The sequence below is a fragment of the Cucurbita pepo genome, chromosome 5 (genome assembly GCF_057944985.1).
Source record: "Cucurbita pepo subsp. pepo isolate OVF chromosome 5, ASM5794498v1, whole genome shotgun sequence".
Taxonomy (NCBI): domain Eukaryota; kingdom Viridiplantae; phylum Streptophyta; class Magnoliopsida; order Cucurbitales; family Cucurbitaceae; genus Cucurbita; species Cucurbita pepo.
Window position 1 is genome coordinate 439,105 of NC_141802.1, and position 15,507 is coordinate 454,611.

Consider the following 15,507-nt stretch of genomic DNA (forward strand, 5'->3'; position numbering starts at 1 on the left):
TATTTAGAGACGAAATAAAAGAGAGGGAAAAGTTAATGGGCTGGGCTCAAGCCCATTTCAGTAACGTATAAATATCAGTAGCGGAGAAATTCAAAATATCAAGAAAAATAGGGTAAGGCTGAGGCTAAGGCTAAGGCTAAGGCTAAGGGCAGGGCTGAGCCGAGGCAGGAAGAATGAGTATGGAAGAAGACAATGATGGAGATGGAGGCGCACAAACCAGACAGGTGGGGCCAATTCCTAATAAACTCAATCAATGCCGTTGCTTCAATATCAATCTCCATCTTCTTCATCACGCCACCACCATTAAACCTTCCTTCTCTCTCTTCCCCTTTCCTAATCTCTCCCAAACAAATCCTCCTCACCATTCACACGACATTGCTTTTTATTTGCTCGTTATTGTTAGTTGTTGTTGTTGACGTTGATTTTTTCATTTCCTTTCACTTCAAGACTTCGTTTCTGATCAACCCACTCCCTCCATAAATCCCCCTTACCTCTGCTTCAATTTCTTCGTCTTCCTCTCTCATTACGGTTTAATCTAGTAATTTTCTGTGCTTTTTCAACGAGGAGCTGCTGTAATTTCTGAAGAATCTATGTCGACTGTTTCCAGAGATGAAAGCGTGGTGTTGTCTTCGGAGGACGAGTCTCCGGATGAATCTGAGATCGAATTGGGGCTAGGGCTCAGCCTCGGCGTTCGTGATTCGGCACACAAGATTCAGAAAGTTGCGATGCTTCAATTTGGGAAAATTTTAACGGCTGAGGATTTTCCTGCGTCGATCTCCTCTCACTCGTCTATATCTTCGTCGAGCTCATCTGTTTGTTCCTCGTCGTGGCCTCGTGGATTCAGTGTCACTAATCGCTCGAAGATAAATTCTGATTCTGCAGCAACTACTAATGGCGGGAGGTATTGATTACTAATTCTTGCTGATGCCGAGTGATTTAGTGCGTAGTTGATTCGACCTTTTCTATGGTTTAACCAATTTTTTGAAGCATACGAATTTAATTTCTCTGATCGATCACTACCAGTTTTAGATTTGTCTATTAACACAGTTCTAACGCGATTTAATTACGGTCTCTACGGGTGATTATTTCCAATCTGACTTTCAAGTTTTTTTTTTTTTTTTTTTTTTGACTTTTGTGGCTCTCTTTCCGTCTTGTAACGGTGTATTATTACTCCCGTAGCTGTGAATTTGCATGTGTTTCTCTGGTTCTGCTTTTCAGTACACTATTGATTCGAATCTCTGAATATTTATTTTGATGAATCTGATACTGACAGATATGTTAGCTCTTGCTTCCTTTTATGGTTCCTCTGGTTCCCTCTTCCCCATCCCGAAAGCAAAACAGTAAGCTGAATGTAGATAGGGAATCATTTTAAACATTTTCGGATTGGCTTACTGCCGTACTTCATCTAATTAAATATGATACGGCTGTGAATAAACTGAAAACTGGCCTTTGCTAGACTTCAAAGGATGAGATGCCCTGATATGATTAGACGGCACAGCCCTTTCAAATGTCTTTCTAAAACTTGTCAAGTCGTCATGGTAATTTATTTGGTAGAACTTCAAGTTAACATTCAAAAGGAGCATATTTGCTACCTCATAACCTAAGAATTAGACTCCATAAATGTGAGATCACACATCGGGAAGAGAGCGAAATATTTTGTACAAGGATGTTGAAAACTCTCTCTAGCAGAAGCGTTTTAAAACCTTGAGGGGATGTTCGAAAGGGAAAGCTCAAACAAGACAATATCTGCTAGCGGCGGGCTTAAACCGTTACAAATGGTATCAGAGTCAGGCACCGAACGGTGTTCCAGCAAAAACGCTGGCTCCCAAGGGGGTGGATTGAGAGATCCCACATCGGTTGAGGAGTAGAACGAACCATTCTTTATAAGGGTGTGTAAACCTCTCCCTAGTAGACGTGTTTTAGAACCTTGAAGAGAAGCCTTCCGGAAAAGTCCAAAGAGTACAATATTTGCTAGCGTTACGCTTGGGCCGTTACAATAGACTTCGAAAGAAAGTTCAAAACCCTTCAATTATCTTCATTTACCACAGACATCAGAAAGTTAGGATTGGTTTGAGGCAATAAAAAAGGACGCATCAAATTTTTATTTTTTCTGCCTCTTCTATGATCTCTGCGGCATTAACACCCTGCCAAACAAGAAGGATGAATATGGAAAAGCTCGAACAGCTCCCACTGTAGCTTACAGGCCTTAGGGTCCGGATAAAGCAAAAGACACTCTTTTTTCATTCCTCTTCTTTTTGTTTCCTTATCTGTTCTGGGTACAAATTGATTAAAATTACAATAGTCTTGCCAACAAATGTAATATATTGATTTATTTTTCCAGAAGTAACCAGGTCGTGGGGTGGCCACCGATCAGAGCTTCTAGGATCAGTACCTTGGCTAACCAGGCAAAACCTCATTCTGTAGAAGGATTCAAGGCAGAAGCTGGCAAGAATAAAAACAAGCATACGGAGTCAGGGACACCTAATGGTGTTGGTGATAAACACAAAGCAAATGAAAAGAGTAGGAATTCCAGAAATTCTTTGTACGTGAAGGTTAATATGGATGGAGTTCTTATTGGAAGAAAGGTTAACCTCAGTGCTTACAGTAGCTACGAAACCTTGGCCCAAAAAGTAGAGAACATGTTCCTTGATCCCACTGCACTAGCTAATTCAACTGGTAATTCCTTTCTCGCCTCTGTAACTTCATGTTTATAAGTGAATTTTGTGTTGATGCTATCGTTCTGTCTGAATGAAATTAAGACAACCTTTTACTTAAAAGATCTTTAGGATTACTTTAAAGCTGCCTAAAGAAGGATAATGTTGAGAATGTCTGAAAGAACGGGTCTCTTCCTGAAGTAAATGCCAGTATTTTTGGATTGGATTCAACCATGTTCTTGAGTTTGTAGAGAAGCTTCTTATTATCAGTTGTGAGGCAAAAATTTCAACTCTTTTGGAAAGGATCACCTTATTAATTTATTGATGAATATGCGTTGTTCTAGAATCAATTCATGAAGGTAGATATTTTCTGTCTGGTAACCGCTAACGACGCCTTTTCATCTGATACAGGATCAAGCATAAAGGAAAATGACATGGTGAGACCCTCCAGACTACTAAATGGACTATCCGAGTACATGCTTACTTACAAAGATCGGGACGGAGATTGGATGCTAGTTGGCGATGTTCCATGGGGGTACACATCCTTTTCATTCTAGTTATTCTGATGAAATTTATAACACAATCTTCTGAACTAGATACTCTCAGTAACACTCCAGTTTCTTGCAACTGTCTTAAGAGGGGTCTTCTATTTGTTTAATTTTTCTTACGTGTATAAGTAATTTTGATTCTCTTTTGATCATATATATCCAGAATGTTTACCAACTCCGTGAAGAGGCTTAGGATAATGAGAGCAGCTGAGGCTAATCAAATTTACAAGTGATCTGCCAGCAGGATTGGAAACTCACCAATTGAAGACGTTTCCTTTTTTTTTTTTTTTAGCACAACACCGATTCTCTGGTAAATTTGCAGCTATGGAACAGCAAGAGAAAGGATTGGTATTTATATGAGCAAGGCCAATATGTATGGGACTGAGGCAGCCGATATAAGCTTGAAAACTGTGCAAAGGAGAGGGAATAGGCGAAGTATTAAGAAAAGAAAAAAAAAAATTGACTTCTTTTTTGGCTTTCTGATCTCGTTCCCCACAATTTGTGTATTTTTGAAGTCACTCACAGCCATAAAAGCCATGCACATGCACACGTTCCGATGTGGGAATGTTTATGTTGTGAATATAAGGGCAAATAATGCTCTAGTTTTCCTCTCCACCAATGGGAGTTTGGAGAGAAAATGCTGTGGTTATGTGTGTTTTGTAAACAGGTAAAGTTTTGAATTTCAATAAAAATAAAATGATTACAATAATATGCTTGTATTGCTTATACATATATAGCTTGAAACTTCAAATATTATTTGTTATACAAGCCTTTCCATTTTCAGTTAATTCTAATGGCAGACATGTAATTTATACTATACATCATCTGCTCTTGTACACACCCAACAAATGAGCCAATCATTACAATTAATTAAGGAACAGGGAGTAAAAAAGGATGAAAACACAGAGGGTGGGGGTTTTTGAAGGCCAATTTTCAGTACAGAAACTCCTCCATTGTTGTTCCTTCTAGAGAAGGCCATTTACAGGGGAGGTGTTGAAAACTGGCTTCTCTTTGTCTTTGTCTTTGTCTTTGTTAGTTCCAAATCCTTCATTGCCATTACTGTTGCTTTTTCTCCTTGGTTTTGCTTCTCCAAGCATTGTTATTATATCTCTCATGGAAGGCCTGTCTTTTGGATGCTTTGCAGTGCAGAGAAGAGCAATTCTAAGCACAAACAGCATTTCTTCTTGAACATGCTTGAAATTTCCCAGATTTGGATCTAATGCTTCTTCTAAACGTCTGTTGTCTCTAACCTTCCTTCTAATCCATTCAACAATGTCCACCGATTCTCCGAACTCGGAATCTAATGGCTTCTTCCCCGTCAACAGCTCCAAAAGAACAACGCCGTAGCTGTAAATGTCGATCTTTTCATCCACCTTTAAAGTGTATCCATATTCTGCAGAATCAACAGAAGTCACAAAACAACTAATCGAATTGATTGCTGTATGATCATAGAGTTTAATATCAACCGAAACTTACCGGGGGCAATGTAGCCATACGATCCAGCTACCATTGAAACCGTCTCGTTTTTACGAGCCATCATTCGCGCCAACCCGAAATCAGCTAACCGTGCTTCGAGATTTGAATCGAGAAGTATATTGTTTGGCTTAACGTCGCGATGAATGATGGGTGGGTCGCAATCATGGTGGAGATAAGCTAAACCCTGTGCCACTCCAATTGCTATGTTGTACCTTGAAACCCAGTCTACTAGCAGCCTCCCTGCTTGTTTACCATGCAAGGCTTCTCCAAGGCTTCCATTTTGCATAAACTCGTAGACGATCATTACATCGACATCGTTGTGCATAAACCCGAGTAATCGAACTATGTTCCTGTGCCTTAACTTCCCCAATAAATTCACTTCTCCTACTAGACCTTCACTGCTTCCCATTTCAAGATCTGGTTCTGATCTCCATAGCTTTTTTACAGCCACAGCTGTCTTTATCTGTGGCATTTCAGCTTTATAAACAATCCCAGTTGCTCCCATTCCAATCACATTTGATTCCTTAATGCAAGCCAAAATATCAGTACTTGTGAATCCAAGCCTTTGGAATGCCATCAATCTCCATGGCCAATCTCCGCCACCCATTTCATATCGCCCTTCAAAGCAACTTCCAGTCGAGTACCACCTCTTGTACAATGATCGAACACCGAAAAGAGCGATACATATTGCTAAAACAGACGATATTCCGATGACCCAACTGGCGATAATGTGCGCCGAGCGTGAGTTTCTGTTGCCTGATGTGAATGCTGAATTTGGTGAACATGGAGGTAGGACAGCTCCACATAAACCAGCATTGCCCTGAAGATCGCTTGGATTGATTGTTCTTAACACACCATTTAATGGCACTGGACCCTCGAGCTTATTGTACGATACATTAAACGATTCAAGCGCGGGAGAGATACCGAAATTATTCGGTATTCTACCTGTAAGAGAGTTGTTGGATAGATCAAGAACCGCCAATGAAGGCATATTTGCAATCTGTTTTGGGATTTCTCCAGTTAATTGATTGTTTCTGAGATTCAGAGCTACCAATCTCTCACATGAAGCAATGCTTTCCGGAATGTTGCCTGTGAAATGGTTTGAAGAGAGATCAAGAACAGATAGTGCAGGACACTCCTGGAACTGGTCTGGGATTTCACCTTCTAAATGATTATCAGAGACTATAAAAGTTTGAAGATTTGGAATGGAAAGAATTGAGGAAGGAAGAGGAGAATGGAGGCTATTTTCAGAGAGATCAATAAAAGAAAGCGATTTAGAAGATGACATATCACTTGGGATGCTGCCAATGAGACTATTATTTGCTAATTCTAGCCTTTCAAGCTTCCCAAGCTTCCCAAAACCAACTGGGATTGTACCCGATACAAAATTGTTCTGCATTCGAACACGAACGAGCGATGAACACGACGATAATCCAATCGGAATCGGACCCGAAAAGGCATTGTTGAAAAGGATAAGCTTGGTTAGATTACCCCAATTGCATAACGAAGGAGGAATCGGACCAGAGAATGAATTGGATGAGACATCCAACCAAACCAACTCCGAGTTCTTACCGAGATCGCCCGGTAATTCGCCCGAAAAGGAGTTGTTCCATAGCTCCAGAACCTGTAATTTTGTTAACCCTCCAATCCCTGGAGGTACTTTACCAGACAGCTTGTTACACATTAGATTCAGCAGCTGCAGGTTCTTCAATTCAGTAACCTCAGCAGGGATTTCCCCAGTCAATTTGTTGTCTGAAAGATCAAGAAACACTAATGAAGTAGCATTGCCGATCGACGATGGAATTCGATCCTTGAATTCGTTCTTATAAAGGAACAATGTCTCAAGCTGTTTAAGCCTCCCAAGCTCAGCTGGAATGCCACCACCAAGTTTTCCGACAGCCAAATCAAGATACTTCAGATTGGTGAGATTTCCAAATTCTGATGGAATCCCTCCTTCAAACTTGTTGTATCCAATAATAACCGTCTCTAACGACGACATCTGACCGATCTCGGCCGGGATTCGACCGGTGAGACTGTTCCCAGAAAGTCCAAGAAACTTCAACTTCTGCAAGTTCTTGAAAGATACAGGAATTGACCCTTCAAGAAAACTCCCTCGGAGATCCAAAATCTCCAGCTGAGTTGCATTTCCAAGATCTTCAGGGATTAAACCAGAGAAATTGTTGCTCGAGGCATTGAAGTTCTTCAATTCAACCATCTCCCCAAACCCCACCGGAATCTCACCAACAAAAGAGTTTTGACTCACATCAAAACTCATCAAGGAAGTGAGATTTCCAATAGATTTTGGCAAAGAGGAGGAGAATTCATTGCAACTCAAGTCAAGAGAACTGAGTCTTGTTAGTGCCGGCAAGTCGTTCGACAAAATGCCGCTGAGATTCATACGAGAAAGGCTCAGTTTCTCAACTGCTCCATCTGAGTTGCAAGAAACACCAGTCCAGTTACAGTGCCCTGCAAATCTACCATCTCCATCGCCCAGCTTCCAATCTCTAAGCCACTTCAACGGATCAACAAGCCCTGATTTAAACGAAACCAAAGCCAAAGCTTCTTCACTAAACGCAGCAGCAGAACACTCAGTACAAAAACCAATCCAACAGTACAAGAACACACAAACCAAAATCTGGGTTTTCGACTTCATCGTCTTCTTCACCGAACCCATCTCTCAGTTTCTCTCAGATTTCCACCATTTTCAGAAGCATCACAAAAATTAAGAAGATGGGTTTGTCTCTGCATGTAACTCAGCGACAGAAAGAGAGAGAGAGACAGTGAGCTCTTTGGTGATAGTGGGAAGAAAGAAGTTGGTTAAGAAATGCTCTGTTCTTTAAATATATAAATGGCGGAATCGGGTAAGGAAATGAAAAATTGATGGGGTTGTGAAGAAGGAGGAGGCATCGGGAAATGCAACAGCTGTTAATCTGCAAACAATGACGAAGGAGGGTTTGGATTTATTTGGAAGTTTCTCCGACATTAAACGTGGAAGAGAATTATGTGCTCTCTGTTACTGCTACCGCTAAATTATTGCTCCTCCTCCTCCTCCTCCTCCTCCTGTTTCTATGAACAAGATAGTCAACTTGGTGTATGTGACTCATCAAAATGTGATTCTCCCTTTAATTTTGCACCCTTTTTTCACCCATATTTTATATCCCACCTCCCTTATTTCTGGCATTACAAATCACAATATTCATCCATCCATCCATCGCATGCCATCATAATATAATTATTTTATATGTTTAATATATGTAATTTTGCATCTTCCTTCGATTCGAAAATATATCTGGAAATCCCCACGGATTCCTTATTAACACCGTTTCGAACAAGTACATTTCAAAATAACTGTTACTCGGGCATTTTTACCCTTGGCCATGAACCTCTCTTGTATTTTTTATTCACGCAACTCTTCTATTTTTCGATCCAAAATAAAGAAAAAAGAACTTCAATCTTACATTTCTCAACATTACATTATGATTGTTGTTGATATTGTGTAAGAGCTTTACTAAAAGAAAAAGAAAAAATAAAAAGAAAAAGAAAAAGGAAAAGGAAAAGAAAAGGTGTGAATAAATTTAATAGTTAAAGCCACTTTGAGAGTTGCTTACATGCTATATCACATAGGTTGTGAAATCCAAGACTACATGCTCAAATGATTTGGGCTTTTACTAAATCTCCTTGAAATTCTCAACTTTGGTAATTAAAATTTAAAAGGGTAACTTCTACGTATGACAAATATTCATTAAATTGAACCATAGCTTATAATAATTTTATATCAAAATGTTTAATCTATCATGTAAAAATTAAACAATAAAATATTATCTTCGTAACTTAGGCTATTTGATTGACCAAATCATTACAGGGAATAGGCATATTAATAATTATTTTATTTTTCTACTTTTAAAAATTAAGTCTATAAATATTATTTTTATTAATGTGTTTCTCTATGTTCTTATCTATTTTTTTTTTTAATTTTTAAAATTTAGTTAAAAACTCAACGGATATAAAAACAATTATATAAAATAATAAGGGGGGGAAAATTCAATTGTTAAAATAAATAACAAAATGAAAAATTATGCAAAGAAATATAAAGGAAATAATAAAATAAAATAAAATAAAATGCAAGTTTTTGGTAATGTGATAAAGAAACGGTTTAAAAATAAATTAAATGCCAAAACCCAGAATTTGATTAAAAGATATTGTCACGAACATGATGATCCAGTAATGGGTGGATTGAATGGTTAAGCCTTAAAACCCACTGAACAAAACCTGGTTGGATGAACAGTTTGATTGAAACCAAGGAATCTTCCCATGTTATAACAAAAACAAAACACCAATATAAGGACAAATGGCCCTTAATAATCTTCATTGTCCCAATTCATATCAGCCACATCCAATTTTTATTGTAGGACACCCCACCCCTAGTTTTGCCCCCCTTAAATTATAAATTTAGATATAATTTGATAAAATCTCGTAAATAGTTTATGTTATTAAAAGTCAGTCACTAATTCAATTCGTCCGTAGCCAAGACTATTAACAAAATTTCATCGACTTTTAACACCATAAAAATTAAAGTCTAAATTTATTGAACTAAAATACCGAGAAAATCAAGTTTTACTGCTTACATTAATTTTTTTTTATAGAATTTCATCCCTTTCGAAATACCCTCTATTCAAATTTCACCAATTTTAACAAAAAGTTAGGTAAACACCTTTTAAAAACCACTAATTAAAAAAAAAAAAAAAAACATGTTTTGCAAAAAGGAAAAATAAAATTAATACATAAAATTGGTCATGAATTTCACTAAAAAGTCAACTATAATATCATTTTTGTATAAATAATATAAATCACACACCAAATTTATATTTCATAATTCATAAATAAATAAAAAAAAACTACAATAAGGTATAAATTATAATATTAATTTTAATAAAATTAAAAATTTAAGAGTAAAAATTTATGAGATATTATAAAAAAAAAATTAGAAAATTTTATTACAACTAATATCAAATAACAAAAACTAGGTGACGTAAATATAAAATTATCCCTAAAAATGTTCGTCCAATTATTAACATATCAATTTCATTCAATTTGATGGATTTAACATTTCAAAATGAAATAAATAATAGAAGTGGGGAACAGAACTGAAAAAAAAAAAAAAAAAAATTATTATAAAATATTATAAAATGAATGCACTATTCCAATCATGGTCTGAGCCCACCAACTGCCATTTTTTTATTAGACAACCAATCTCTCTCTCTTTTTGTTTGTTAATCTGCCAAATTTCACATGGCCACATGTGAAGCTTCCCCCAAATTCCCACATAAAAAAAAAAGAGAGATGGAGAAAGCAGTGAATTAATACATTCATATCCGCTTCTTTATGGCCCCAAAAGCTATGTTAAAACACACAAGTACTACGTCTACTGTTTAATTGGAACATACCCATGTGAAATACCATTTTACTACATTTTTTTTTTTTTTTAATATTGGGTCGAATTTTTAATTTCAAACTACGAGTAAATTATTTAGACTATGTTTTATAATTATTTATCTTTTAATTTTTTTTTTTTTTTAAAAAAATTAAACTTATAAGAAATGTTGTAAAGGTTGCTATCTAGTTTTTGAATGATTAAATGTACAATATAATGGAATTTAAAATATGTTAATTTTGAGATCCATCACAATGGAGAGAGGGATGAAGTGCTTGCTTCCACATGACTTTGTGCTCACCTCAGACAACCTAACCAAGAGAGAGTAGTGGTTGCACATGTGGCACGTGCATCCGATGTGGAGCCCCATTTGTTGTGGGACCCACATTTGCTATTATTTATTAATCTATTTATAAACTTCAATGGATGTTATGTTAAGTCGTTTGGTAAATTGATTTGACAATTCATATGATTCAAGTTTCTGTGTTATATAGATGCTTCGTCCAAAAAGACCTCTAGTAATGATGACGTAAAAATGTTTTTTTATTTTATTTTTTTGTTTCTTTCAAATTATGTGTGATGTCACACGTTAGTTGGGGAGGGGAACGAACCACCATTTATAAGAGTGTGGAAACCTTCACCTAACGCGTTTTACAGCCTTGAGGGGAAGCCCGAATGGAAAAGCTAAAAGAGGACAATATCTGCTAGCGATGGATCTAGGTCGTTACAAATGGTATCAGAGCCAGACATCGGAAGATGTGTCAGACTTCTCGCTGTTCCCCGAAGGAGGGTAAACACGAGACGGTGTGCCAGTAAGGACGCTGGCCCCAAAGGGGGGTGGATTTGAGGGCGGTCCCACATCGATTGGAGGAAGGAAAGAGTGCCAACGAGAACGTTGGGACCAAAGGGGGTGGATTGTAATGTCCCACATTAGTTGGGAGGAGACACACCACCATTTATAAGGGTGTGGAAACCTTATCTTAGCATACGCATTTTAAATCCTCGAGGGGAAGCCCGACAAGGAAAGCTAAAGAGGACAATATCTGATCTGGGTGGAACTTTCAATTGATATATATATTCCTAATCCACTTTTAATCTCCCGATCAATTTGGGAAATGGAAATTATTATAAAAAAAAAAAATTAATTTCAAACTAAGGGTGGAAATTAATTTTCAAATTTATTAAAAAAATTTAAAATTATTTAAATTAATTAACGAAAATGATATTTTTAGTTTTATTATTTTTATTTTCTGTTGGATTTAGAGAGAGAGAGAGAAAGAAAGAAAGAAAAAAAAAAAAAAAAAAAAAAAAAAAAAAAAAAAAAAAAAAAACAGCCCAATTTGCATTGGTCCTATATAATTGGTTAGACTATGAGTGGCCCAAGCCTCAATGAAGTTGCAATAATGGGTAATTATTTATTTAAATTTTTAATCATATCTTATATTTTGATATTTATATTTTAACAAAAATGCTGAATATATAATTTAATTTCAACCATGTAATGACTGGAAGACAAGTACATCAAACCAGGTCTTGCCTCTATCAGAAGAGGGAGAAATATATAGTAAAAATTTCTAAGGATTATTAAACTAACCTGACTGTGACTCACTATCACTATCAATATCTTTGTGAATCATATTATGCGACTTTAATTCTTCCAAGTCACCACCATTGGGCTTCTAACTTTGTATTTCCCATTCTCAGAATGAACCCATGTCAAATGCCCTTCTGAAGAGCTCACTTTTCTTCCTTCTTTTCCCTTCTCAGACATAAACCATACCTTATAATTCAAACTTTGGTTAACATATTTGAACACCAAGCGCCGAGGCTTGACTCGAACTTGAACGCCTTTAGGTGCCGTTACTTCCACTGAGTAGATGGAATTTGGGCTCCCCACATTCGTCAATCGTCTCGAAATTGCCTTACTCGTCGTCTTGTGCTTAAAAACGACGGACATGGAAGGATAGTTCAAGCTGAAGCCTTTGTTCATCTGCAAAACCTTATGGCAACTCACATTCATGTGGGTTATGATGAAGATTTCTGAATGAGTGTATCCAAGAGCACAAAGATGAATGACATATTCATATGGCTTTATATCATAAACTAAACCAGGATCAATTGCTTTGGTTGGGTTTATATGACCAGCTCCCATTGCAAAAACGCCAGCTGGTTTGCTGCCATCAAGAATTGGCTTACCATAATGATCTGTAACCTCAGCGGTTGTCATTATGGCTGATTTAATGGCTGCTGGTGTCCATTTTGGATGAGCTGAATGGACTAGAGCCGCAATTCCACTGACATGGGGACAAGCCATGGATGTTCCTGACATGGCAGTGAAGTTTGACCTTCTAGAATCTTCTGGAAGGCCAGTTGGACCAAGATTTTGTGGCCAAGCTGCTATAATGTTGACCCCAGGAGCAATTACATCAGGCTTGAGCGTTGAAGGATTTGTGAGGCTTGGTCCTCTTGATGAAAATTGAGCCACAGATGGAGCTCTTGATCTTCCTATCACAGTTCCTCCAAATTGGATTCTGGCTTTTGGATTGCTTGTTGTGTTCATGTAAGCTTTTAACCGATTCGCCTCGGCAAATCCGATCAACGTGGCCGGTAAAACATGAACATCGACCAAGTCTTCCTCTAGATTTATCTCTGTATTTGCAAGGATCATGGCAGCTCCTCCAGATTCCTTCACAATCTGCCCCTTTTCGGATCTGCCATTGACGCCACGGTCGCAGAGCACGATTTTTCCTTCTACTTGTTCTCTTGGAAGAGACCCTTTTAAGCAAAGTTCACCTCCCATTTGTCCTCCAGTCAAGTAAACCACTTCAAGTTCTTTGGTAGCATGCTTGAACTTGTTGCCAGGGTACATTGATTCGCCGTAAATGAATTCCCCATTGCTTAGTCGAACGATAGCCGGGAATCTTCGGTCGAGTGTGCTTGCACCAATGGTGGTGATCCAAGGAGCTACATTGGCAACAGAGCTTTGAATTGGACCATTGTTTCCTGCTGCGCAGTTGACTGAGATGCCATGCTGCATTGCTCGAAAGCTTCCGATGGCGATACTGTCGTCGAAAAATGGAAGCGGGAAGCCACCGAGCGAAAGGGAGAGAATGTCAACACCATCCCTTATTGCAGCATCCATGGCTGCTACAATATCAGAGCTATAGCAGCCACTGAACCAGCAAACTTTGTACACCGCAATGTGAGCTCTTGGGGCCATCCCTTGCGCCACGCCAGCTCCATTACCGAACACGCTCGCTTCAGCGACCGAAGCTCCCGCAGCTGTAGAAGACGTGTGAGTTCCATGGCCATGGGAGTCTCTTGGGGAGACGTACTCCTGGTCAACATCAGATGGCTGGGATGAAGCCACATGGTGTCCTTTGATAAAGAACTTGGCGCCAATGAGTTTCTTGTTACAATTTGAGGAGTTAAAATCTTGGCCTTCTTGGCAAGCCCCTCGCCATTTTTGAGGAATTGGGGGCATTCTGGAATCACTAAAGCTTGGACTCTCAGGCCAAACTCCAGTGTCAAGAACCCCAACAATCGCTCCTTCGCCCATTGAGGAATTAAACCAAACATCTTGTGTGCCTAAACTAAGCCCCAAGAACTTAGGAGAATAAGTAGTTTGAATTTCATATTTTCTATCAGCTCTCACAGCCACAACATCAGGCAATTTCTTCAAATACTCAATCTCAGTTTCAGATAACTGAGCTGCAAATCCTTCCATGGCGTTAGAATATGAGTAAAGCAATCGAGAAGAAGAGTCTTCTTCAGCAGATAGAGTTTGTTCAAGAAAAGAAAGATGCCATTGACGCTTAGAATAAAAGGGAGAGCTGGTTAATCCCTGTGGATGGAGTTGAATTATGTAAGTTTGAAGAGTGGAAGTGTCTGCTTGAACTTGAAGTGAAAGAAAACAGAGGAAAAGGGTTGAAAGAAGAAGCATTTGGGAGTTGAAATCCATAGTTTTCTTCCAAGAACAAGGCACTGATTGTTGGAGATGAGTTCATGATTTTGGATCAAATTTTGATGGGTATTTGAAGGAGGTCAAGAGAATTCAAATCTGGGAAGCGTTTCTGCAATTCTGAGTGTAAAATATGAAACTCGTGAAATATAAGAGCTCTTCATCACGAGGATCCCCCAAATTTGGTCGATGGAGGAGCTGAAGATTTCAGTAATTGCTTGAAGCCTCACGAGAAGTAATGGTGAACGTTGAAGGATTTGAATTCAAAAAGATGTGAATTTTTGTTCCAAAATGAAGGCATAATGAAGTTTGTAGTAGCAAGGAATATAAGTTTAAGTCATTTAATACCGCACGCTCCAAGATTTTTCTTTATTCGGCTTCGTACTGCCTCCTTCCATTCCCTAATTCCTTTTAAATTATAGGGTAAACTAAAAGGTAAAAGTTTATTAGTAGACAAAAATCGATGGACCAAGCAATAAACAAGGAGGAAGAAAATTGTAACCGTCAAAACCTACTGTTAACAAATATTATAACGACTCAAGCTCATCGCTAGTATTGTCCTCTTTGGTGTTTTAATTCCAGATTTTCTCTCAAGGTTTTAAAACATATTTGCTTGTAGAAATGCTTGTATTGGATGATGCAAGTCACTCATTTAGGGAATGATCATGAGTTTATAAACAAAGAATACTCTCTTCATGGGTACGAGGCATTTCTCGTGCCAATAGATTGGTAAATCCTCAAATGTCGAACAAATGACTCTAAAAGAAAAGGAGTCAAGCCTCCTCAAAGGCAGTAAAAAATGACTAAGACTCCAAAGGAGTCGAGCCTCACAATTAAGGGGAGACATACTTTATTTGAGGGGAGGTGTTGGATGATGTAAGTCGCACATCGACTAATTTAAGGAATGATCGTGAGTTTATAAACAAAGAATACTCTCTCCATTTGTATGAGGCATTTTGGGGAAGCCCAAATGAAAGTCATTAAAATCTAAGTATTCAAATATACTTTCTCGTGTTTACAATGTATTTGGGCTTCGCTTCTTTGAGCCCATTAATTTGTAATAGTATGGCCTATTCCAGACAGTTAGTAAGCGGGCCGTGCAAATTTGCTTCTTTGAGCCCATTAATTTGTAATAGTATGGCCCAGTCCAGACAGATAGTAAACGGCTGTGCAAATCAGACGAATTACCGAAATACTTTTTTACCATTTTCTCCTCCATAAATAAAACGCAACTGGCAAACGTTCCCGTAAAGCTCTATATAAACAAAGAGCAGGAACTTGAAGGAGAGTTGAAGAAGGCGAAATTTGCGCGCGGCTTTTGAGTTTGCTCGACAAGAAATGCGACGAGTCAGTGGATTATCCAAGGTACCTCTTCTACTTTTCTGTCATTGGATTTCATAATTTTTCCGTCTTATTTTGCATTCTTAACTTTGGGAA

At 38.1% G+C, this 15,507-nt stretch overlaps 2 protein-coding genes and 1 pseudogene across 2 annotated transcripts; 1 reads left to right on the top strand and 2 right to left on the bottom strand.

Annotated features, from left to right (window-relative positions):
- The first annotated feature begins 415 nt into the window (after positions 1 to 415).
- On the top strand, positions 416 to 3,911 carry LOC111794872 (auxin-responsive protein IAA12). Its single transcript, XM_023677045.2, has 4 exons — positions 416 to 901; positions 2,342 to 2,676; positions 3,066 to 3,189; positions 3,366 to 3,911. The coding sequence occupies exons 1-4, from the start codon at positions 591 to 593 to the stop codon at positions 3,433 to 3,435; spliced, it is 840 nt and encodes a 279-aa protein (XP_023532813.2). The 5' UTR covers positions 416 to 590; the 3' UTR covers positions 3,436 to 3,911.
- Positions 3,912 to 3,936: 25 nt separating this feature from the next.
- On the bottom strand, positions 3,937 to 7,782 carry LOC111794871 (Leucine-rich repeat transmembrane protein kinase family protein). The gene is made up of 2 exons (XM_023677043.2): positions 4,679 to 7,782; positions 3,937 to 4,595 (listed from the first exon to the last, which is right to left on the bottom strand). Exons 1-2 carry the CDS (start codon positions 7,350 to 7,352, stop codon positions 4,168 to 4,170), a joined length of 3,102 nt encoding a protein of 1,033 aa, XP_023532811.2. The 5' UTR covers positions 7,353 to 7,782; the 3' UTR covers positions 3,937 to 4,167.
- Positions 7,783 to 11,520: 3,738 nt separating this feature from the next.
- Positions 11,521 to 14,432, bottom strand: LOC111794875 (subtilisin-like protease SBT1.2 pseudogene; annotated as a pseudogene).
- Positions 14,433 to 15,507: the final 1,075 nt, after the last annotated feature.

Excerpts from the sequence above, each read along its gene's own strand:
- LOC111794872 (XM_023677045.2), top strand. The coding sequence starts at position 591 with ATGTCGACTGTTTCCAGAGATGAAAGCGTGGTGTTGTCTTCGGAGGAC. Across the intron at positions 902-2,341 it reads GCAACTACTAATGGCGGGAG|AAGTAACCAGGTCGTGGGGT; the intron begins GTATTGATTACT and ends TTATTTTTCCAG. Across the intron at positions 2,677-3,065 it reads TGCACTAGCTAATTCAACTG|GATCAAGCATAAAGGAAAAT; the intron begins GTAATTCCTTTC and ends CATCTGATACAG.
- LOC111794871 (XM_023677043.2), bottom strand. The coding sequence starts at position 7,352 with ATGGGTTCGGTGAAGAAGACGATGAAGTCGAAAACCCAGATTTTGGTT. Across the intron at positions 4,596-4,678 it reads GTATGGCTACATTGCCCCCG|AATATGGATACACTTTAAAG; the intron begins GTAAGTTTCGGT and ends TTGATTCTGCAG.